The sequence below is a fragment of the Mirounga angustirostris genome, unplaced genomic scaffold (genome assembly GCF_029215605.1).
Source record: "Mirounga angustirostris isolate CCGP_5_RB_7025 unplaced genomic scaffold, mMirAng1.0.hap1 SCAF_2, whole genome shotgun sequence".
Classification (NCBI taxonomy): Eukaryota; Metazoa; Chordata; class Mammalia; order Carnivora; family Phocidae; genus Mirounga; species Mirounga angustirostris.
This window is the reverse complement of record NW_026991710.1, coordinates 58,482,754-58,507,946: the sequence shown is the minus strand read 5'-3', so window position 1 is coordinate 58,507,946 and position 25,193 is coordinate 58,482,754. Positions and strand designations below refer to the sequence as shown.

Genomic DNA, 25,193 nt, shown 5'->3' with positions numbered 1-25,193 from the left:
GCACCTCTTCTCTTGTGCATTCTTAGAGCTGTGTCCCTGAGATCTTACTCTGAGCCTCCCAGAACAATTAGAACCGGACCTATTATTTTAGGGATGGCCCGTCCTTTGGATGAGAGCTGCCAGACTGTCACCCACTGCAGGCATGACTAAGTGATCACTGCCCTCTTTCTCTCTGGACCTTGACTCAGCCTTACAATCATTCCCCACTCAATGCCACAAGAGAGCCACTATTAATTGATTGGAGCTGACACTTAAAAAAAAAAAAAAAACAGCCATTGCACGTGTGCTAAACTAATTCCTCGTTTTTATTAAAAAAAAAAAAAAGGACAAAATTTACATGCTATTTGAACTCTCATCCCAGAGTAAGAGATTCTTGAAAACATAAAAGGATGTTAAGTCCTTTATCAATGACTAAAGGTGGAATTTCAGACCAGAGGAAAAACAAGTAGTGAGGATTATTTAAACAAAGGCAAGGGGATGAGTTTTCTGATAAGACTCAAAAGACAGCACAGAATTTGTTCCCTGTGAGAGTGAGATGTTTACACTGACCTTTAAGATAAAAAATGGAAGATGTACAAGACACAGTGATGATTTTTAATAAATATTATTTCACCACACATCTAATTCCTATCTGAGTCATAGAAACAGAGTTTGAAGGAACCTTAGAAAGACCAGGACTGGATCCCTAGATCCCACAGAAAACCCGGGTGGGGATTGGTCATGCATGTGTAGTCTTGGCACACATTATTGTACCATGAGGCCTACCCCACTTAGAATCATCGCTGGTACTAGAAAATTCTTCATCTACTAAATTCTGGTATGTTCTAGTCATTGGTTTGAGTTCTGTCTGAGCAATACAGAGTATGTGTGATGTGCCCTCATTCCAAATCCTCTCTTCCCTAGGCAAAATAAATCTTTTTAATAAACCATTCCTCCCCCTCCTTTCCTCACATCACACTGGTTACCTGTTTTTTATTAGTATGGCACATCAGTAGAGAGTTGTATGGCAATTTCCTCTGTGATTATAGAGTCTTGTGATTAGAGGCTATTCATCAATGTCTAGCATTTACCTGAGTGAGTGTGTACATTGAGGCCATGAAAAGGGAGGGATGAAGTCACTGACAGTTCATAAAAGGCACTTGAAGGGTGTTGGGTGCCTGGGTGGTTCAGTCAGTTAAGCAACTGCCTACAGCTCAGGCCATGATCTCAGGGTCCTGGGATCGAATCCCGCATTAGGCTCCCTGTTCAGCAGGGAGTCTGCTTCTGCCTCACCCTCTGTGCTCTCTCGCGCGCGCGCACGCTCTCTCTTGCTCTTTTCAAGTAAATAAATAAAATCTTAAAAAATTAAAAGGTGTTCATTGTCTCCCTGTACAATATGGGACTGCTTTAATTTTAACCCAGCAGGTTCCTGGATCTCTGGTTTCATATCTGCTGTGTCTAGCACAGTATTGGACACATAGCAGAATCCACTATTAGGTACCAAACTGAATTAGCTAACTGGGCTCTGATTCACTTCTGTTTGCTAAACTAATTACCCATTATATAAGTGGAAACTTTCTTCCTGTTCTCCTCATTAATAAATGGAAGTGTTTGGAAAATGGCAAAAGGACAAAATAACTTCACGAAATCAATATCTATTATCTGTTGGCCATGGTATTGGGTACTTTATATAGTAATTTAACACATTCCTCTAAAGCCTTTGTGATGTGGAGATTATTCTCTCATGTTATACAAAGAAATGGAGGTCTTGGATTGTAGGGAATTTGTCTGAGGCCATACAGCAAGTTAATGGCAGCAAGAATTTGATGCCCCCCCCCCCCCACGATTCCCCCTACATCTTCAGCTTAGATTGAGTGCCTGTTCAATGTGCTCCCATAGCAGCAGAACTTTTTCTAACCCTATGACATCATATGCTTGTTTACTCTCCTCCTCCCCTGCCATGGGGAACCATCTCCAATCGGCTCATGTTTGGATGCACAATGTCTGACACACAGTAGAAGCCTAATAATAAATATTTGTTGATGAAATAAATAAAAATCCCAAAAACTACATCATAAATGCTATGCCAACAGAACTCTGTGACTATTCTCATGTATCATCTCCTAAATGGCCATCATCTTCCATTTCAGACATTGAAACACTAAGAACTTTAAAAGTTTAGAAAACAGGATAATCAGGCCATGAGCCCATGACCAACCTTCATTTCCTGGCTTCCCAGGTCCCCCCCTTCCCCCAACTCCCTCTCCTTAGCCATCACTGACAAGCACTTACATCTCCGACATTAACAGCAATTACAGCTTGGAATAGTAAGAGAAAGGAGCCATTGTCTCTGATGCCTCAGGTGCTCCTCCCACTCTATGAATGACGGATTTTATAAGTCATCCAATATGGCCACACCTAGGAAGTAGGGTGTACAGAAGTCAAGAATACTGTTCTGGGATTAGAGGACTCAAATGCAAACCTTGGTTCTGCCAATTACCAGTTGTATGACATTGAACAGATGACTTTATCGCCCCAAGACTCAAGTTCCCTGTTTGCAAAATGGGAATTAAAATGATATCTACTTCAAGGGTGCCCGGGTGGTGCAGTCAGCTAAGGAACCGACTTTTGGTTTTGACTCGGGCTGTAATCTCAGGGTCAGGGGGTCAAGCCCCACGTTGGGCTCTGTGCTCAGCGAGGAGTCTGCTTGAGGATTCCCTTTCTCCCTCTCCCTCTTCCCCTCCCACTTGTGCTCATTCTCTCTCTCTCTCTCTCTAAGAAATAAACAAATCTTTTTAAGATAAGGTATCTACTTTTAGAGCTGTTAGGGTTCCATGAGATAATGCACGAAAGTCCTTCAGACGATGTTTCGTACATTGAACACATTGAGTGGCAGCAGGTAATGCTAGGACCTGTAGTAGCAGGAGGGCTGCCTGGCCTCAGCTCCCCATGTCCTTTCCAGTAGCAGCAAGAACAAGCATCTGTGAGGATTCTGCCCACGCCATTGCTGCTTCAGAATTGGAAGCAAAATAAATCTTTTTAATAAACCATTAAAAAACCGCTCCCTGGAGTGGGGTACATTTTCCAAGGAGCTGACGATGCTGATGGAATGAATGCATCCTGATGGATCGATTTTGTTATCAAGTTGACACATGACATCAGTCCTCGAGAAATAACTTTATGATCTTGTTTATTGTTCTCTACAATAACACGGTTTCAGGTAAAGCTTACAGGAGAATCTTTTCACTGCGTTCTTCTCAGAAAATAAAATCCACCGCAGGCCAGATAGGAAGCAGGTAAGCTGGTGTTCCTCTCTTTTCCCCACAACCTGGGAAGAAAAAAATAGTATCTTATGCAACACAAGATTGTGAAATCGTATAACTTGGGTGATGGGAAGACACATATATAGAAAACTGTGAGTGGTAAGGATGTGGTGCTTCTTGTAGATCCAAACCTACTCCCTGTGGCAGTCCAGATGCTGAACATCATTTTGTTCCTAAAGTTTGTGTGTCTTACCTAAACTGCAGAGGAGAGAGCATCCTTTATGCAGCTTTGTGAAATCACAAACATATAGCTTTTCATTTATGAACATGCTGCTATGGCAAGACTCTCAGGACAGGCCTGTCTGCCCATCTCCCCATCAGTATTCACAGATTTCCATTGCCTCTCCATTCTGGTCCAGACAGCTGAAGGCGGTAGCAAAGAGGCAGAGGACTGGGTACCTTTCAGCTCCCCAGAAAGCTGCTTGAACAGCAGAGAAGTGCTACCACAAACACGCCACACAGAGTGGTAGAGACCCAGAGAGACGTGAGAGGACCAAGATGGACCTGTGGGGTACAAGGCACGTGAAATGAACCAGAAACAGACACTGAAGCAGCAGAAGGGAAAAGGCCAGGTGACCACACAAGCTACACATACATTTGGCATTTGGCTCAGATAGCAGGGATTACCTTTGGTGGGTTTTACTTTATATTTCTCAAGCTGCCTGGCTTTTGGCTGTCACTTTGGGGCCCTGAGAGGGGGAAAAAAGAAAGAAAAACACATAGAAAAATTTAAGACATGATTTTTTAAATTTGGAGACTCATGTTGCCTTGAATTTTGGGAAGAAAAATTACAGCAGTCCCATCTTGTACAGGAAGACCTTGAACATCCTTTCTTCAAGTGCCTTTTATGAACTGCCAGTGACTTCATCCTTCCCTTTCCATGGCCTCGATGTACACACTCACTCAGAGAAATGCTAGATATGGGTTAATAACCTCAAATTACTTTATTTTTTAAAATATTGCGTTTATTTATTTGACAGGCACAGCGAGAGAGGGAACACAAGTAGGGGGAGTGGGAGAGGGAGAAGCAGGCTTCCCGCTGAGCAGGGAGCCTGATGCAGGGCTTGATCCCAGGACCCTGGGATCATGACCTGAGCCGAAGGCAGACACTTAACGACTGAGCCACCCTGGCGCCCCTCGAATTACTTTAAATATATGTTGTAAAAGCTAATAATTTGAACCACACACACACACACAAAATTCCCACAGACTAAGCACTCCCTTGGAAAAAATAGAAGGCTGTCAACCAGAATGAAGGCTGTGTGTGAGTGTGCATGTCTGTGACCAGGCAGGAAGGATATGAGAGGCACAAGTTTGTGTGTGTGTGCTAAGTGTGAGTCTGGGGTGGAGTGAGAGTTGCTGGGAAAGAAATGGTAAGAAAGGAAGCTGGAAATCAGTGAAGAGCACTTCCAAGCAGCCATCCATTGAGGCTGGCGTTCACACGTACCTGGACCACCACAAGCTGGCAAGAGAATCCAGTCACTGTGGAGTGAGAACACTCAGGGAGCACGTGTCCTCTCTTCCCCCTCACTACACGCACGGCCCTCCCCCGGCCAACTCCTCACTTCACACACACATGCTGCTATAAGGCCATGAAGGTGAGACAGCCACCCCCTGAGAGACTTCACAGACTAATACCCTTCCTGCTCCCCTCCCTTTGGAGCTGATTATGATTTCCTTTGCAAATCAGTTTGGCTATTTGTTTTATTAAACTAATGAGGGATTAAACCAGGAGAGTATGGACCAAAAGTATAATTCAAGGATAAGTATCGCCATCCTCATTTACAGATGGTGTAGTACAGTTCAGTTTAAGTTATATGACCAAGAAGACTGGAATTAGAACCCGGGTTCTCCTGACATCTTTTTCTTACACCGTGTTGTTACTAAGGAGACAGTGCCTAGGTCCTTCCACAGAGACATCTGCTGGTGACATCCAGCTCATGGGGCTCTCAGAGGCCTCAGAGACATTACGGGGAGGAAGCAGGGTCCTACTGGGAGTTCTGTTATATTTTGTGTGACCAGGAATACCAGCTGAATTTTCAGCGGAAAAGAAATAGAACTACCTCTTCATTAAAGCAGGCTTCAGGCCCCTCAGCTTTGCAACACTTCACCACCACATCCGTGAAGTCTGTAAGCAATGACTTCAGCACCTTGTCTGTAAGTTCAGGCCTTTGCTTCACCAGATTGACAAGAAACCTGTGACCCAGAGATGCCAAATAGAATTAATTAAAACTTCTTCCTTAAGCTCCTCTTCTCCAAAACGCTTGTCACAATATCACATGTCTTGGGGGGCACTTGGTTGGGGAAAGTATACAAAGTTAAAATATTCCACTTTGAAGGGGTCTCCCGAAGCTTTCCTGTTCAACTTGTGGGATGGATTTCACAGAGAGTTATGTAGTTAAAAACAAAAATGATATAAAAAAATGTGAACATATATTAGGTCTTCCCCTGTGTAGTACTGTAGATTATTGTAGATTTCTTTTGGTCTTTCTAGAAAATTCATTTTCTTTTTTTTTTTTTTTTTTTTTTTTTTTTTTTTTTTTTTTTGCAGAGCAAAGGCAGCACTTGCAACTGCATACTGCCGTTTATTACTCACGTAGCTGTATACTTGCAGAGATCAGGAAAATTCATTTTCAAAACAACCTCTGTTTCCTTTTTCTTAGTAGCTGAATGCTGTTTCCACTCCACTTGACATAGACACTACCTAAGTGCCCCCCAAAAGTCTTATTCTTTAGCATTTATAACATTGCCTGAGAAGACAAAAGTAAAATTCTTGTCCCTTTTAGGCCTCTTATTTTTTCAAACATTAAGCAAGATTCTCAGGGCAAATATCTAGGACATTCCCTCAGGAAAGTCCAGTTCATTATGAACCTGCCTGTGAGCCTTTTTGCTAGCTGCCCTAAGTCACCTTTCCAAATCACAGTGTATCCACGCCTAGCAAAAGAAAAGACTGGCTAGGTTTTGACTTATAAGCAACAGCAATAAATAGGCCCTGGTGTTTTTCTGGATTGGAGAGACTGGACAATTTGATGGAAGTAACAGGATTAGAACACCAAAATCACATATGCATCACGATACACCTTCTCATTAATTATGTGCCTTCAGGCTGAAGAAAAAGATAAATGGAAGAGAATGTTTATACCTGTCTTTCTTTTTTTGGAGCTCCTCATTATGAGCCTGACATAAGTCTGTGTGAAAGGTAAATAAATCTGGAGGTGTAGATGGAGGCACGTATGTTTTGTCAGCTTCCAAGCCCTCAAAGCAGGGCCTTCTGAAGGCAAAGTTGGTTTTACAACAGTGGTCCACATCTGGGTTGATGTCCCGATTTTCATTTATTCCACACAACTCTCCAAGAACTAAATCCATCTGTCCCAATGAAAGTTGGAATTCAGATATGACTTTAAAACTTGAATAGAGTTTTTGAAATATGGTTAGAGAAACAGATTGTTCCAGTCCTAAAAAGATACATCCAAGTTGTGATTGGGCAGGAAGTATCAATTCTCTTACTGACCTGGTGGGGCAAGATTGAATTTGTAACTTTCCTTGAAATTACAAAGTTTCTTATATCATTCTGAAACAATATCCTTATTCCTGCCATTTGCCCTCACAATTTACAAATAACAAATTAGTAATAAGAAATAAGAGGGGAGCCTGGGTGGCTCAGTCGGTTGAGCGTCCCACTCTTGACTTCAGCTCAGGTCATGACCTCAGGGTCATAAGATAAAGCCCTGCATCAGGTTCCATGCTCAGTCTGCTTCTCCCTCTCTTTTTGCTCCTCCTCCAGCTCTCTCTCTCTCGCTCTCAAAAAAAAAAAAAAAAGTAAGAAAGATGATTTGGAAAACATCAAGAAAATATTTAAGACATTCTCTTTTGCTTCTTAGGATTGTGATGCAGTGAGCCCCCCCAGAAACTTTGACATTCCTTAACAATGTTGAAAACAATGAAGAAAGGCATATAACTGCCTTATTGCTGTAGATCAATGAGTACAGCAGATGTCTTTTTTTTTTTTTTTTTTTTTTTTTTAGGACTAGTTAGGTACGTGGGCCATGCTCACCAAATTATCAACGCAGGCAAACTCTTCACTCAGTGTGCAACAGGTGGCCAAAGCTGTCACCATTTCCTTGCCAAGAAACGTCAGTTCTTCAGTGGAGAGCTGGGGGGCTATCTTTGTGAGTTTGATAAGGTAGCTGAAAGAACATTTGTCTGTTTGGTTCTAAACAAAAACAGATACCCATTTTCCCTTGTCTAACTGCTTGAAACCCTAACTCTTCCAGGCTAAGGACAACCAAGGTAAGGACAACGTGAACCTCGCCTTTCTCATAAAATGGTAGAGAACTGTCTCTTCACTCCCTATTTTTCCCACACCCTGCCTCCTAGATTCTGCATTTTTGGCCTCCTCCTAATTTCATGGTAATCTCAGAAATTCTCAGATTTGCTCAGCCTGTCTTACCTGGGGGTATAGGAACTCCCCAGCAGCAAATACTTTGGCTAGTATGTAAAATCCTGCTTGAAATCCCTTGCAGTTAATAAATATTTTAAAGGGAGAATTTAATTAATAGATACATGTTGGAAAAGGATAATCTGAGATGAAGAGAACTAGTATCTTTAATGGGCTGAGTTTGAGTTCTCAGCCAATAGCCAGGTTGTAGAAACAGTGAAATCATATTTTTTAAACTGTGTTTTGATTTAAAGATGTTTGGTTTAAACACACACTATATTACCCTGGTAATTAATCAAGAAAATCCAGAATAAACTGTGTATTATTCATGAATGTTTGCAAGAGCAAAAAAAATAAATATTAAAGTATTAAATCCAAAATTATTTGTATAAACTCGGTAGAGTGGTTCAAAATCTGGGCAAACTATCTTTTCCTTGAGAAATTGCAACAACCTGAAGTTTGCTCTATCCCCTGCCTTCTCAAAGGCAGAATCCAGAGAGTCTGGCTTCGGGATTGACAAAAGCAAGTCCAAGTGAAAACTAAAGCATTAGAGGATCAATTTTCTGGAATCCTATATTTCTTTCATTTCTAGCCTCATTCCTGGTAAAAGCTTAATACGACAGCTTAATGCACATTCTTGACTTTTGTGTTTTTATTCTTTCCCAGTTTATGGATTTGCCATAACTGAAAGACTGAGCTGAATTTTTGACACTATGTGGCACTCTTTATCTTACTTATCCCGGTCACAAGTGTTAACCAACTTGTGCAAGCAACTTACTAGTATTTCAAGTCATCTTTCCCCAAATTCTGGAAATGTTCACACTCTCGTTGTACTATCTTGAGGCTTTTCTCAGTTGTTTCATTGAATTTGTATTCCTAAAAATAAGAACAATCATATTTATGAACATTTTATCTAAAATTTAATCATAAGCTTCATGTCAACTTGTCAAGTAGCTTTTGTTTGTATAGTATTTTGAAATTATCATTACCATATATTTCTCACTAAGTTGAGAGTAGTTTTCTTTATATGAGTGTGTAAGAATTTAAATCTTTTCAGCTATAAATATAGAGATGGCTTTTACTAAAATTTGAAAGTCCAAATTTTTCATTATCATCCTGTACATTTTTTAGAGCTTTCCAGCTTACAAAGAATAATTCAAATCTTATGTTGACAATGATCATATTTGCTTATCACTTTCATGAGGCCAGAGTAGTCTTTCATTTTTACATAAAGGAAATCAGTCTTATGAAGTCAAATGCCTTGCTAGAATGACCCCGCTAGTCAGTATTGCTACAGTACCTTTTTAATCACATTTATTTTTACTTTATGTCTTATTTTTCATCATTTAGAATTGGAACTTAAAACATCCAACAAGTGTCTTCAAATATTTGACAAACTCTATCTCCTCAGCATAAAATTGGATAGCTATCTACTGAGTGGTCATCAGAGATAAAACTACACACCAGTGAATGGATGTGTGGGGCATACTGTGCCTCCATATGAAGAAAGAATTTTCTAGCACTATGATTCATTTAAGGGTCAGGAACAGAGTGTGGCAGAATTAGACTGAAAGTCAAATCCTCTGACTTCATTGATCAAATATGAATGGGTATCAACTGGCTTTTTATGGTAAGTGGAAGCAATTTTTTAGATAAAGCCAAAGCACCACATATCAAATGAATGAGAAACAAATCAGAAATGCCAAATAATTCATTTCCCTACTACATAAGGAATGCTTATGAATTGACACTAAAACACTCTAATTTCAAGAGGAAAATGGATAATGGGCATAAACAACTTATTCACAAGAAATTTATAATTACAATAGCTAAAATCACATGGGAAAAGCCTAACTTCACCTAAAAATCAAATAAATGCTTAAAACACAGTCGCTATTTTTTACATATAAATCTAGTAGTTAATTTCCATGCACAATGATGGCAAAGGCAGGGGTGAAGCGAGTATTTTCAAGCACTGTTGTAGGACTGTGTGCTGATAAAACTTTCTAGAAAGTAACTTGGGCATTTTGTATCAAGTGTTGTGCTTTTTTTTTAAGTCTATATACTTTGACCTAATAATTTCTCTTCAGATAATATATCTTAGGAAAATAGTCATAAATACTAATAGAGATGAATGAAATGAGATACTCACTTCAGGGTTGCTTATAAAATTTAAAACCTAACTAAATGTTCACAATGTCCAACACATAGTAGAACAGTTAAATAAATCATGATGATGAGATCTCATCATTTAAAATAAAGTGTTTTGAAGTCTGTTTAATGACATAAAAAGTTTTCTATGATAGTAACTAAAAAATAGACCCAGGGGTGCCCTGGGTGGCTCAGTCAGTTAAGCAGCTGGCTCTGAATTTCAGCTCAAGTCATGATCGCAGGGTCCTGGGATCAAGTCCCACGTCAAGCTCCCAGCTCAGTGGGGAGTCTGCTTGAGGATTCTTTCTCTCCCTCTCCCTCTGCTCTCTGTCTCTCTCTCTCTCTCTCTCTCAAATAAATAAATAAAATCTTTTAAAATATATATCAAAAAATTTCTTAAGAAAGTATTATTCCAATCTTATTTTTAAACACTCATATATGCATATATGAATAGAAAAGATGAAAGAAAATGTTGATTATAGCTATTTCTCAGTGATAGTATCAACCTTTCATTTTTATCTTTATAACTTTTGGTACTTTCCTAATCATCTTTGATAATCATTTATTACTTTTACAATCATAAAAAATCCCATACGGCTCAATAAAATGCAGAATACATAAATAAAGATCTAAATGTAAAATATTGAATGGGAAGATTTTTTTTTTGCATCAACACACAGAATTAGTAGTTCAAAACATTGTACAGAGGGCGCCTGGGTGGCTCAGTTGGTTAAGCGACTGCCTTCGGCTCAGGTCATGATCCTGGAGTCCTGGGATCGAGTCCCGCATCGGGCTCCCTGCTCCGCGGGGGTCTGCTTCTCCCTCTGACCCTCCTCCCTCTCATGCTCTCTGTCTCTCATTCTCTCTGTCTCAAATAAATAAATAAAATCTTTAAAAAAAAAAAAAACATTGTACAGAAACCTAACATAGTATCAGTCTTCCCAATGATTAGCCCGCACCGAATTTAAGTACACTCAGATGGGTCAATCACACTTCCTACTCCCTAGACTAGAGTAAAACTTTGATGTCAGCTATGAAAGGTTTGTTGTTAGGCTTTGTTTGGGCCAGTTCTGTGAGCCAGGAACGCTGGAACCTACTGCATGGCGGTAACAGTCTGGAGGGTTTTCTGCGTGGCAACACTCTTTCAGAAGATCTCCATACACTCCAGCAATTCTTAAAAGCTCCGGTATAGACAGTTCCGGATGTCTCCTTGAGTGTTCATACAGAAACCTGTGATGTGTAAAATGTTTCATACATTAGACCTTAGAGAAAGAACAAAATATCAAATCCTGCTATCTCTTAAGCTAGTCAGATCTTGTAACACTGACTCTGCTTTCAGATGCTAACTTCCTCCTCCAGTTTTGCTCAGGGAGTGATTTCAGAGGATATTTTCACTACAGGACATCAATTTACAAAGGTTTTCTTCCGTAGTATGTTTTAAACCAACAGTGCTTTTACTTGAGAGGATAGAATGATTAGTAATTCCGAGTTAATTATTAGGATGATTTGATGCGTAAAACATCAGAAATAGTATATCATGCCACCAATACTTTAGAAAATACATAGTGAGTCTAATTCTGTTGGAAACGGCATTCAAACCTCCAACTGGAGATGGTGGAAATATGGCTTGCTCCCCGCTCCAGGGCCATCTTGGTGAGAGACTGGGAAGCCATGACGTCATCCCATCACTTGTCAAATATAGGAGTCCCCATCCCTGGAGCTCTAAGTCATTGGCAGTGGTTTCTACGGCCTCGGTGAGAGGCTCCAAGGGTACAGGCGGAGTGATATGGGGAGAAATGGGGAAGTGAGAGGGAAGAGGCTAACACTTATTAAGCCCTTAGTAGGTGCTAGCACTGGATCAAGCTCTGGGCATAAGAGATAAAGAAATGGTTCCTAGCCTCTGGAAACACTTTTCTCCTTTAACTTCACTTAGTCCTCAAGATCAGTACTACTCTACAGCTGAAGAAAGGAAGTCTCAGACCAGGGAAGCGCCTTGCTATTTTAATGGAAGTGTAACATGAGAACCCTGGTCTGGTAGGATGCCTAATTCATTCTTTTCTAAACCAAGTTGACTCTCTTTGCAGGAGAGTAGTGTCTCCTCTAAGCACCCAGCTGTGCTCTTTACAATCGTTTTCATAATAAAATCTTATTGGGGCACCTGGGTGGCTCAGTCAGTTGAGCGTCTGCCTTCGGCTCAGGCCATGATCCCAGTCGTGGGATCGAGCCCCACGTGGGGCTCCCTTCTCAGCTGGGAGACTGTTTCTTCCTCTGCCTCTGCCCCTCCCTCCTCTCATGCTCTCTCTCTCTCTCAAATAAATAACTAAAATCTTTAAAAAAAAAATCTTATCGGGGCACCTGTGTGGCTCAGTTGGTTAAGCGACTGCCTTCAGCTCAGGTCATGATCCCAGTCCTGGGATCGAGCCCCACGTGGGGCTCCCTTCTCAGCTGGGAGACTGCTTCTTCCTCTGCCTCTGCCCTTCCCTCCTCTCATGCTCTCTCTCTCTCTCAAATAAATAACTAAAATCTTTAAAAAAAATCTTATTGGGGCGCCTGTGTGGCTCAGTTGGTTAAGCAACTGCCTTCAGCTCAGGTCATGATCCTGGAGTCCCGGGATCCAGTCCCACATCGGGCTCCCTGCTCAGCGGGGAGCCTGCTTCTCCCTCTGACCCTCCCCCCTCTCATGCTCTCTATCTCATTTTCTCTCTCAAATAAATAATAAAATCTTTTAAAAAAAAACCTTATCTATCCATTCAAAATAAGTTAAAGTGGCCTTCTATGTTTGATGGGAGCAACACCTCACAAAAGTTTCTCAATTCCAGGGAACTCTGCATCCCTTTTTGGTTCGAAGTCTTTGATTCTTGGGGGGTTTTTTTTGACATTGTCTCTCCTGCTTCTCCACCTGCCTTCTCAATCCTATTTGTGGGATATATTCCCAGACCCTAATGCAACTGCATTTACCCTTCAGAGAATCAAGGGCTCTTAATATCTGATAAGCCATGGACCTTTCTACAGGAATAAAATCACACCTAAAAAAAAAAAAACACACCCCACCAAAAAGCTGCAAACAAAAATTCCTAGAAGCCTACCCTAGCCTGGAAGATCTATTGAGATCTTGTGTCAAATGTTTACACCTGGAAAGACCGAACCTTAAAACTCCGTTTCTGACTCAGCATGCTCAGTGTTGCTCTGTGGTTTCTCCTCAAACGCTATGTTGTAACATGATGATGATGATAAAAATTGCTTCCATTTGACGAGCACATGTGTCAGGTAGAAGTGAAACACACTACCTCTAACATTTTGTTCAGTTTAATTTGAGTTAATACCCACAACTCATAAGAAGCAATAAAACACAGTGGTTTGGTTCTAAGAGCAAGAGTCTGGTGCCTGACAGCTCTCATTTGAATCCTGGCTCCACCACATATCATCTGTGTGACTTGGGAACAAGTTACTTAACTTCTGTGCTTCCGTCTCCTAACCTTAGAGGGTTGTTTTGAAAACTAAATTGGTTAGTAGATGAGAAGCACTTAACATTTGGTAAGTTTTCACTAATCTCTCTGTCTTCCAGAGCTCCGGGTTCACATACAAAATTGTCTCATGATACTTGAGACCACATGGATGGACCTAGAGCGTATTAGGCCAAATGAAATAAGTCACACTGAGAAAGACAAATACCATACGATTCCACTCATAAGTGGAATCTAAAAAAAAAAAAAAGACTACAAACAAATGAATAAGCAAAAAGCAGAATTAGACCTATAAATACACAGAACAAACTGATGGCTGCTGGAGTTGGGGGATGGGCAAAATGGGTGAAGGGGAGTGGGAAATACAGGCTTCCAGTTCTGGAATGAATAAGTCACGAGAATAAAAGGCACAGCATAGGGAATATAGTGAATGGTATTGTAATAGTGACATATGGGATCAAATGGCAGCTACACTTGGTGATGAGCCTAGTATAATGTATAAACTTGTCAAATCATTATGTTTTGCACCTGAAACTAATGTAACATTGTGTGTCAACTATACTCAAATAAAAAAAAAAAAACTATCTCATGACCTTCCCAATTGTTACTTCATGTGTACCTCAAAGGCAGTGTGGTCAGATCCAAACATATTCTCTTTCCCACAAAACCTTCAACCCATACTTCCCGTCTCATTGAATCTGAAAGCTACTTACCCAACCACCTAAGCCCCAAACTGGGATTCATTCCAGATGAAGTTTCTAAAAAACAAAAGTGATTTTGTCCTTCCTTATTCTTCAGTGAAAGCCCTTCAGTGGCATCTTGTTACTTAGCATGTCTGCGTGATCTGACCGCATATACTTCTCACTACTGTCTCTCACTGAGAATACCCTACACAAAGCCACAAACACACCAGGGGGTTTTATACTTCCATCCGTGATCTACCTCTTCTGTCTAGATTACCAAAATGTCTTTAACTACCTCTTCCCTGTCAAGCCTTTCCAAGTTTCCCAAGTACAGTTGGCCACTTCCTCCTCTGTCTCTACATTATGGATTCCATAGTGCTATCGGAAATAAAAGAACATGCTGTGCATTCATTTATTGACAAGTCTGTCTCTTGCCCCGTGGCACTCCCTGTTGATGAAAGTTTACTGTGGGTAAAAGCTCTGCTTTGCATTCATTTATCAATAAGTCTGTTTCTTGCCCCGTGGCATTCCCTGCTGATGAAAGCTTATTGCGGGTAAGAGCTCTGTTTAACCTCTCATAGTGCCTGGATTGTGTTTCATTACCAATAAACTTGGAATGAATGGATATTCTTATATGAATTTTATGTATGATGATGTGAAACACAGAGAGGTTAACTTGTTCTAGTGACCCAGCCGGGACTCCAATCTAGTCCCTTTGGCTCCAAGTCCACTAGATTCCCTTGAACAGCTGTGGGGTGGCAGTGCATGGCAATCCAGCCCACAACTTCCTAGGCCAGACCTCCTCCGGTCCAATCCCCACTCGGCCAGCTTTTAGCTGTGAACCTTCAACAAGTGATTTAGCTGCTCTGTACCTCCATTTACTGATCTGAAACAGTGGGGGAAATCGTGCTGGTTCACGACTGTTGTCAGAATTAAAGCAGATCATCTACACCAAGTATTGGGTCCACCGTCTGGCACGTATCAAGTACTCAATAACTGTTAGCCATCCCCAGAGTCACATGGTTGCATCTTCTTAAAATCAGGTGAAAACACCATGATCGGTAGCCATGATTTTTTTAAATTATGTGATTCCCAATGATTTAAATGGTTCCCATTCTTTCTACCCAAATTAGCCAAAATAGGTCAAATCATAAGTTTCTGTTTGCCTTATAAATTTCAGTATAGACTTATGTTACTCAGCCATGAAGATCGTTTGATTAGCATCTCGTTCTTCACACACATTTTCTCTCTCAGTAAATTTCACTTCTCTTAGAGCTAAGTCCTTTGGTCTGTCATCTTTATTTGAGGAAATGATGCACTCGCCACGCTCTGGCATTTTCTTTTCACAGCACTCTTTGATTTTGCTGGAGATGGAATCTTGTTTGGAACAAATATGGCTCATAACCTTGCTCTGTAGGACAGAAGAATGAAAATTACTTTATTTTCATCATTTCTTCAGGGCTGGGTTTTCCTTCATAATGAAATGGTTGTGTATACACAACCAACCATGTTCCTCACATCTGGAATTGCTTCATCAGATAATTTGATCACAATATTTAAGTTTTGTCTTAATGTAATACACATGAAGTTTTCACATGAAGGCAAGTTTTATTTCTGATTTCAAATGCTAAAATTATGAAAATTTTGAAATTATTATAAAACCCACATTTCCATAACCAAACAATAAAGAAATAGTGAGTGATATTGCTTTTAATTGGAGACCGATTAAGGACAAAATAATTCTTGGGGATATCTGTTGTCCACTGCTTGAAATAAAATGTATATATCTTCATATTCTAAAAATCAAGTTAATTAACATACAGTTTTGCTGTGAATTTTAGAAAGTAAAACTGATTAAAAGTCACTAAAAAAGCCTCATTTCAACTAAGAAGGCAAGATTTTTTTTCTTTTTGTCTAAAGATTTGTTTATTTATTTAACAGAGACAGAGAGGGAGAGAGAGAGCAGGAGGAGGGGCAAAGGGAGAGGGAGACAAGCAGACTCCCTGCTGAGTGGGGAGCCTGGAGCAGGGCTCGATCCCAGGACCCTGAGATTGTGACCTGAGCCAAAATCAAGAGTTGGACACTTAACTGACTGAGCCACCCAAGCACCCCAGAAGGTGAGATATTTTTAATGAAATTGTGTTACTTTTGTGTGCATTAACAACTTAAAGTAAGTCAATAATATATTTACCAGTATATGCCCTTAGAAAATCACTTTAAAGAATAACATAAGAGTTATTTTAAATTAACAACTCCACTTATTTGACAAGACTGCTCCTAAATAGCTGGAGGAAACTCAGAGAAAGCAGTTCTTAAAGATATAATGGTAAAAATCATTCTCTGAGCTTTACTATTTAATTTCTAATATCTCTAAAAGAAGATGTGCCATATTAAAGAAAACATCAATATGCCTTAAATGATTCTAAATTCCTAAAGTTTTATGTCATGGACATTTAGCTGTGTAAAATAGAATCTGTTGAGTAATCTAATAACAATCCCATGTGTAAAAAACCCCAAAGTTTTATTTGAGCTTATTTGTTAACATTTTATTTTTTTATTTTATTTATTTTATGTTATTATTTAACAATTCATTAACATTATTTTTTAAGATGTATTTATTTGAGAGAGAGCAGGGGAGGAGGGGCAGAGAAAGAGGGAAAGAGAATCTTCACGCTGACTCCCTGCTGAGCTGGGAGCCTGATGCGGAGCTCGATCCCAGGACCCTGAGATCATGACCTGAGCCAGAACCAAGAGTCAGCGGCTTAACTGACTGAGCCACCCAGGCGCCCCTTATTAGCATTCTTATTTCATGTGATAAATAAAGTAGCCACATATGAGGAAACTTCAGAATAAAAAAAATGGCTGCCCCAAATCACTATTTTTACTTGGTTTTAGAGAATATTTACCCTGTCACGGATGCACTGCATAGCATCCCCTTCACAGCATCCATCATACTTGGAAGAAACATCTTTTAGGAGGGAGGTAAGTTCCTTAAATTCAATCTTGGGAAATTTCTGACTAAGTATAGCAATATTTCTGGAAAAAGAATTGATAAGCCACTAAAACAACTTGAACAGCAAGTAAGACAAGGGGGACTTCTTTGCTGATAAAGTATAAATAGCTGCAATAAGAATTGGAACCCTTGTTTTATTCACAGATATCTTTACCAAATAGCTGTTTATATGGGGCACAGCCTACAGGATCACTCAGCAGCTCTTAGGTTGATATTTTGAGTCCTGGACCAGGAGCAGGATAAAAAGGCCTGAGATATATGCTCGCTTCCATAATTTTTATAGCAAAACACATTTTGTCAGGACCACAGCCTCCTGCTTTGAGCCCATGCAGGGATAGATAATCCATCCCAGAACTCTTTCCTGCTGATCTAGTTAAAATCTCGGAATTTTTCTCAAGACATTGCAATAGCACCCTTACTAATTAGTCAGGATGAGCACTAGAGATAAAAATTATCCTTATAAAGCTGTCTGCTAGTCATTAAAGTCAAAGACGGATGGATCCATCCCATCTAAAGCACTTGGAGGTTTTAAAACCCTGGTTGGGAACTTCCAGACCAATTCAGATTCCCAACTAACCAAAGAATATCTCAGAAGTAACCATCTTTCTCTCTAGGGTCTCCCCACTTCCCAGGTCTTCTCTCATTCTGACCTAATGTCCTGGTTCTGAGCTATCCATGTGGACTGAGAACCACCTCAACACCCCTGGAGAAGAATAAAAATAAAAAGTCATCAACAATTTAATAAAAATGGGACACAGAGGAGAAAATATAAGCAAAGACAGGATTCATATTAAAACTCACATCGATTCTAAGACTTGCAGTCCAAACTTCATAAGTGCCCCACAGACATTTTTTTGAAAAGAAGATGATGCTTTTAAATATTGTATGACAGGTTCTGCCTGAAGGAGAAAAAGAAAATTCTATTGAAGCAAGAGCAAAATCCTATTATTCTCTTATTTCTTAACTACATCTAACCAAATTTTCCAAACTTTGCTCAGAAACAGAAAATCTATGGGATTTTTATCTTAATAAGTTTATATATCAAAAGAAACATGTATTTGTGGCACATTATAAAAGTTAGGCCAGTCTTCCTGATGACTGAATTATGCTTGGTGAGAAGGTGTGTTGTGAGCTTGTCCATCTCTAATGGGATGATTAAATTTTATGGGTAGCCAAAAGAGGGTTTGACCCAGAATAAAAGATAAATGCCATTTTTACCCTAGATATTCACTCACTAAGGCTTTCCTCCAATTTACAAGGAAGACAATGCTAGAAGAAAGACCCTGGAAATAGGCAATTGTCTTTCAAGGGTCTCAAGTAGTAAGAAATTTAGATCAGCAGCAGGTGGGCAAAGGTTTGAAAAAAAACATTGAAAGTGGCAAGAAAATGGCTGATAAATGGTAAACAACCCTTTTCTAAAGTTAACTTTCAGTAAAGATCTGCAGTGTGGGGTGACTACTTATTTTCATGAAATAAATGCAAAACTCACCTTTGTCCGAAAGCAGTTAGCTTTGTCTTGTTCTTCACAACATGTTTTAGTCATCTCCTCAAAACGAGCAGCAACAGTTAGAAGTGTAGGGGCAAAAACAAAGGGGTTCCTTCTGGAAACTTCATATATATAACTATAAAAGAAAAAAAGAGGAAAGGAAGGAAAGGGGTTAAAAGCAGGAAAGAAATTTTTAAAAAATGGTAGACAAGGGATGGGAAGAAAGGGGAAGGGAAAGGAAAGATAGAAAAAGACAAGAAGATCAAGTTTCAAAACTGAAAGAGGAAGGACTTCCCATTATGGAAGCCTTCAATATAAGACAACATTATCCAGTCTCTAATAAAAGTTGTATCAATTAAGTTGCCAACTCCCAAATCAGAGTGATGATTACCGTTTTCATCCTGAACACTGAACTATGGCTGCTTCCAGATGGTCAGCAGCTCTCCCTTCCACATTCAAAGAACAGCTACCTGTGCACTCCCTCTGAGATCCAGGGATTTTATTTACTTCTGTTCAAATCCACTTGTAATTTAAGTTTCAATGAGCACACCCCTTTCCAGAAAAAAAAATCTCTGCTTCTGTAATTACTGCACTATTGCAAACAAATTTTTGGTAAACATCCATTGATTTAATGTTTACCCTCAGTAAAAGCTCCACCTTCCTTTTGGGAAAACTAGATTATTCCCTCCAGTAGCAATTTGGCACCATGCACACACTCTTTTCTAGGGCTTACCACATTAGAAAAACATGTATCTTTATTGAAAGGATCTTGAAAGTAGATTTCATATCTTATTCATATTTTTATCCTCAATGCTGAACACAGAATGTGACCCACAATACATGTTGAATGAATTAATCCATCAATGAAACTAGCTATGTTCCTTTGGAATAGATACTGGACTCAGCCTAAGAATAATTCTTCAATTAGGTAATCCTTCTGCTAAAAGAAAACTTACTTGTTTAGAAAAGATTCTCTGTTATTTTTATAAGTCTGGCATTTCTCTTCAGGATCCAGGGTAGGAAGAGGAGGCAGAAATCCTACATCAGCTTTCTTATTATGGAAGAAACAAAGTTTTCTTTCCAAGTCGACCTTACCACAGCAGTGTAAAAAATCATGCTTTTGTGGCAGTCCCTCCAGAGCACATATATTTTCCAGTAAAACATCATTCTGGACAACAGAAAAGTAAAAGACATATTTTATTCATTGTAAAGTTTTTCAATCTTCTGAGATGACACAATGAATACAATGAGTGATGAGTGTCACCCTTCGGGAAAGAGATTCCAATTTCCCCAGTATTACCAATAAAGCATTGTTACCCACACCTGTGACAACCATCCCACACTTTGGGAAACTTTTTCTACCCTACCTTGGGACCCTTTAACCTCTTACTCCTTCTTTGCTACTTATATTTCTCTTATATAACAGCTTTTTCCCTTTTCTCTCAAGGTGATGAGGTCAGAGTGTGAATGTGTTGGTAAAGTATTAGCAGTAGTGTTTCGTAATAGTCTTCTAGAAATGCAGATGGTGAGGTGCCTGGATGGCTCAGTCTGTTAAGCATCTGCCTTCAGCTCAGGTCATGATCCCGGGATTATGGAGTCCCGGGATCCAGCCCCATGTTGGGCTGCCTGCTCAGCAGAGAGTCTACTTCTCCCTCTACCTCCTCCTGCTCTCTCTCTCTCAAATAAAATCTTTAAAGAAATAGAAATGCAGATGGTGACTCTATTTGGCAGAGGCCCAGAAAAGGGGGTATGACAATAGAGCATATATTGAGAGAGGCAGCTAAGGAGGTTACCTCTGTACTTCTGTGCACATTGTCCAACTATTGGCTGCCTCCCTGTCTGTATACATATGGCATGGACTGCAATCTCGTAGCCAATTCCTCCTATGCACCGTAATACAGAATTGCATCTCTCCGAGGAAAGTACCTTATCCTAAATTCCAAAGTCAGGCAAAATAAAAAATGAGGGGGCATGGAGCATCTCTTTTTTTATATTTCAAGCCAAAAATTCTGTTTAACAAATAAGCGTTATTTGTTTAAAAATGCAAACAATTTACTTACAGCTAATTTGGAACACATTGGGAGTGTCATGCCACCCAAGCATTTATCTCTATATTCTGTCATGGCTTTTACCAACACTTCTACTTCTTCAAAGGAGACCTCCTGAATATACTGAGCAAATGCGATGATTGTGCTGCAACAGTCCACAGAGAGTACACAATGATCACCTGTAGAATTTCCACTTCTGTCCAACAAAAACTCATAGAAACATTCACTTACTGATTAGTCTCAGGAAATTATCGAAGTGTGAGGGCTATAAATTTTACAATTTCTTGACAATTCAATTGCCTTATCTGAATTTTATGAATAATACTGTATTTACTTTTTAAATACAGCTTCTATTTAATTGAATTACTTTTGAGAAGCATTAACATTTCTGGGATATATCAGATTAGATCATATAAACACCATCATCATAAAAAATAGTTTAGAGAAACTCACATATATCCAACATTCTCCTCTATAAATTTCTGGGTGATACTGACATCATCTGAAAAGCAAAGATATATAGGTTATTATGTATCCTGGTATTTTAACATTTTCCCACCAAATAACCATACATGACATCTACATTTACAAAGTATAAAATAGAAAACTCACTGTAGAAAGTAATTTGGCATACTTAACAAGAAGGAGAAAAGTCATATGAACCAAATTTGAGAACTTAATCACAGCTTACTATGTACTCAAGAGATATTCATTAAGTTGAATTGACTTGAATTAGTTTCAAACTGACCAGACTTCAGATTTGCCATTGATGTCTCCCCAGCCACAAATGTCCAACCCAAGCACCATTTTCATGCTAAGTATTTATCATGTATGACTAGGAAAGCAATATGAAGATTAACTGATACGTGATGTATTGCTACTACAGGGCCCAACAAGAGATGCCATAGTGTGCCAGTAGTCAGTATAGTTTATAATGCTAGCCAGACACAGATATTTAGATGATATCTGGACTAGTCTAAAATCACTGATTCTCTCCCAAGGAGCATATGTTAATCAGAGCACACTTACATTTGTCCACATAGACTACTTTCATGGAGTCCTTACTTTCGCAAGGTATTGTGCTGGACAATACGAGGCAATCAGTGATAATTAAGACATCTCCCCTGGACCTCAGGTTTCTAAGTACTCTCATAGTGCAAGTGACTTATGAACATGACTATAATCCAATTTAGAATGTACATGACATTCTAAAATAATATAGGTAAGCTTATGATAGGAATGCTTTATGATCCTTGGGTGAGAAACCAGAATAGGATTATAGCAAGAGTGGCGTATGAGTTGAATCTGAAAAAACATACAAGATTTCAGCTAGCAGAGAAATAAAGAGGCTCATCTCTCTGTGTGGAGGGAATAATGTGAGGGAAATTACAAAAGTAAGAAATCTTGGGATGTATTCAGAGAAAGTCAGTTAATCCACTTTCATGAAAGAGTGGGTCATAAAGAAAAATGGAAACTAGGATAGAGAGGACTTGGATCCATATTTTGGGTGTCTTGCATTTAAGCCTAGGAGTTTGGGCTTCAATTAGAAGCTATGAAAAGCCATTGAAAATGTTTATATAGAATAGTAATGTGATTATTTCTTTTTTTAATTGAAATATAATTAACAGACAGTGTTATATTAGTTTCAGGATACAACTTATTGATCCGACAATTCTATATATTACTCAATGCTCACCACAATAAATATAGTCACTATCAGTTACCCATACAACATTATTACCATATTATTGACTATATTCCTATGCTGTGCTTTTCATCTCCATGACTTATTTATTTATTTATTTTATGACTGGAAGTTTGTACCTCTTAATCCCATGTATTTATTTCACCTATTCCTTCACCCACCTTCCCTTTGGCAACTTTGTTCTCTGTATTTAAGAGTCTGGGTATTTTGTTTGTTTGTTTTGTATTTTAGATTCTACATTAAAGTGAAATCATATGGTATTTGTCTTTCTCAGTCTGACTAATTTCACTTAGCATAATATTCTCAAGGTCCATCCATATTGTCACAAATGGCAAGAGCTCATTCTTTTTTATGGCTGAGTAACACTCCATTGTATATATACACCACATCTTCTTTATCCATTCATCTATTAATGGACACTTGGGTTGCTTTTATATTTTTGCTATTGCAAATAATGCTGCAATAAACATAGGGTACATATATCTCTTCAAATTCGTGTTCTCATTTTCTTTGGTTAAATATCCAGTAGTGGCATTACTGGATCATATGGTATTTTTAATTTTTTGAGGAATCTCCATACTGTTTTCCACAGTGGCTGCACCAATTTATATTCCCACCGATAATATATGAGTGTTCATGTTTCTCCACATCCTCACCAACACTTATTATTTCTTGTCTAATTTATATGCAACCACAAAAGACCCTGAATAGCCAAAGCAATCTTGAGAAAGAAGAACAACTGGACGTATCACAATCCCAGATTTCAAGATATACTACAAAGTTGTGGTAATCAAAATAGTATGGTACTGGCACAAAACTAGACATATAGATCAATGGAATAGAATTGAAAGCCCAAAAATAAACCCACGTTTATATGGTCACATATAATATGTACAAATAAGACAAGAATATACGATAGGGAAAAGACAGTCTCTTCAATAAATGGTGTTGGGATAACTGGACAGCTACATGCAAAAGAATGAAACTGGACCACTTTCCAACACCATACACAAAAATAAACTCAAATGGATTAAAGACCTAAATGTGAAACTATAAATTCCCTAGAAGAAAACATGGGCAGTAATCTCTTTGACATCAGGCTTAGCAACATTTTTCTAGCTGTGTCTCTGAAGGCAAGGGAAGCAAAAGCAAAAATAAACTATTGAGACTATGTCAAAATAAAAAGCTTTACACAGAGAAGTAAACCATCAACAAGATTAGAAGGCAACCTACTGAATGGGAGAAGATATTTGCAAATGATATATTCAGTGAGGAGTTAATATCCAAAATCTATACAGAGCTTATACAACTTAATACCAAAATACCCCCAAGCAATCCAAGTAAAAAAATGGGCAGAGAATCTGAATAAACATTTTTCCAAAGAAGACATACAAGTGGCCCAACAGACATCATTAATCATTAATCATCAGGGAAACACAAATCAAAAGCATGATGAGGTATCACCTAATATGATTATTTCTATATGCTAAGAAATATCAGCCAGGTAGTGGTATATCTAATCTGCAGGGAATTAGAAATAGACACAGTGCCTGACAAAGAGAAAGTGACAAGAACTATTTGCCGAATAGATGGGTGGGTGAATGAATGGATGGATAGAAAAAAAAGCAAGAAGCCCATTAGGTGACATTTGTAATTGTTCTATTGAGAAATCAGCAAGACATGAATTTTGTTAGGAGTAATGGAAATGTAAAGGAAAGCACAGATGCAAAATATATTGAAGAGACAAAAATCAACAGGATTTTTGAAGAAGTCATTACAAGGGGCAAAGCAGAAGAACTCAAAAATGCCCATTCTTCAAGCCCTGTGACTGGTCTCACTAGACTAAACTAGAGGCACTGTGGGGAGTATGAAATTAAGTCAGATACAGTCCACATCTCCAAAGCCACTGCAATGCTTATGGAACTTTGTGCAAGTTACAAAAAAGTCCTTCATCCATGCCAGAGGGATTACAAAAAGACACCTCCTCTAAACAAATGAAGTTCAAAATGTTCCCCCTTTGGGAAGAAAAAATATATGTCACCCTTTCTCCCCAGGCTGACACTGCCTTGGCCAGATTAATGAGTATGTACAAACCTGAGAATATTTATAAACTGTGCAGTTGGAAGAAGCAGGGTCCTGCGTACCCTAAAGGTGTTTACCACCTAGTTGGGAGATATGTTGAACAACCATAGATTAAAGAAAAATCCCAACTCACATCTCATATTTCACTGTTACCATACACTATATACACTTGCAAGAAATACTAGTATTTTTAAATCCAAATTATATATCCCAGCAACACTTTCTATACTGCTATAAAGCTGGTGACCATTTGCTGGGTGTGATAACTACTATCTCTGTCTATGGATTGGGTAACATGACCATGAAAATACAAAATCTGGGAAGGTTAGTTCAAGATATGTAACCAGTATATATATATATATATATATATATATATATATTCACTCCCCTCCTCATGCGGGGAGGGGAGTGAAAAATTAAATGGAAATAAAACAAGGTTAAAAAATAAGAAATTATCCCAACCTAGTCATTCCTTAGCTAATATACAAGTAAATTGCTTACCTACATCTTGAGGCTGTGTGGGCAGAGTTAGGGATTCAGGCACAAAGAACAGGAAAATAACAAAACCTGTAAGTTTTAACTGTTTCATTTTTTTTTTAGAAATCACATTCACAAAAGAAAGTAATGTAACTGAGGAAGATCAAGTTTTTATATTATTCTTTGACACTATTAGTAAAAAAGTAACCTGTTTAACCTATTTCTCATATACCTCACGTTTGATTTTTATTTGATCACACTGCAGATTTTTTTGTTAATTATTAACTAGGAAAAAAATTATCTCTGTGTTTTACTGGAAAAATCTATTGGGTTAGAAAAAAAGT

The 25,193-nt window shown here is 38.8% G+C and overlaps 1 protein-coding gene across 1 annotated transcript; it reads right to left on the bottom strand.

The window, feature by feature from the left end:
- Window positions 1-4,997: 4,997 nt before the first annotated feature.
- Window positions 4,998-24,961, bottom strand: AFM (afamin). Its single transcript, XM_045879434.3, has 13 exons — window positions 24,874-24,961; window positions 21,039-21,087; window positions 20,598-20,730; window positions 19,494-19,705; window positions 18,541-18,673; window positions 17,853-17,950; window positions 16,945-17,074; window positions 15,235-15,449; window positions 10,989-11,121; window positions 8,519-8,616; window positions 7,357-7,489; window positions 6,445-6,668; window positions 4,998-5,498 (listed from the first exon to the last, which is right to left on the bottom strand). Exons 1-13 carry the CDS (start codon window positions 24,959-24,961, stop codon window positions 5,342-5,344), a joined length of 1,803 nt encoding a protein of 600 aa, XP_045735390.2. The 3' UTR covers window positions 4,998-5,341.
- Window positions 24,962-25,193: the final 232 nt, after the last annotated feature.

Coding starts and splice junctions, on each gene's coding strand:
- AFM (XM_045879434.3), bottom strand. CDS start 24,961: ATGAAACAGTTAAAACTTACAGGTTTTGTTATTTTCCTGTTCTTTGTG. Junction 21,088..24,873: donor CACACAGCCTCAAGATGTAG/GTAAGCAATTTA, acceptor TTTGCTTTTCAG/ATGATGTCAGTATCACCCAG. Junction 19,706..20,597: donor CAATGTGTTCCAAATTAGCT/GTAAGTAAATTG, acceptor TCTGTTGTCCAG/AATGATGTTTTACTGGAAAA.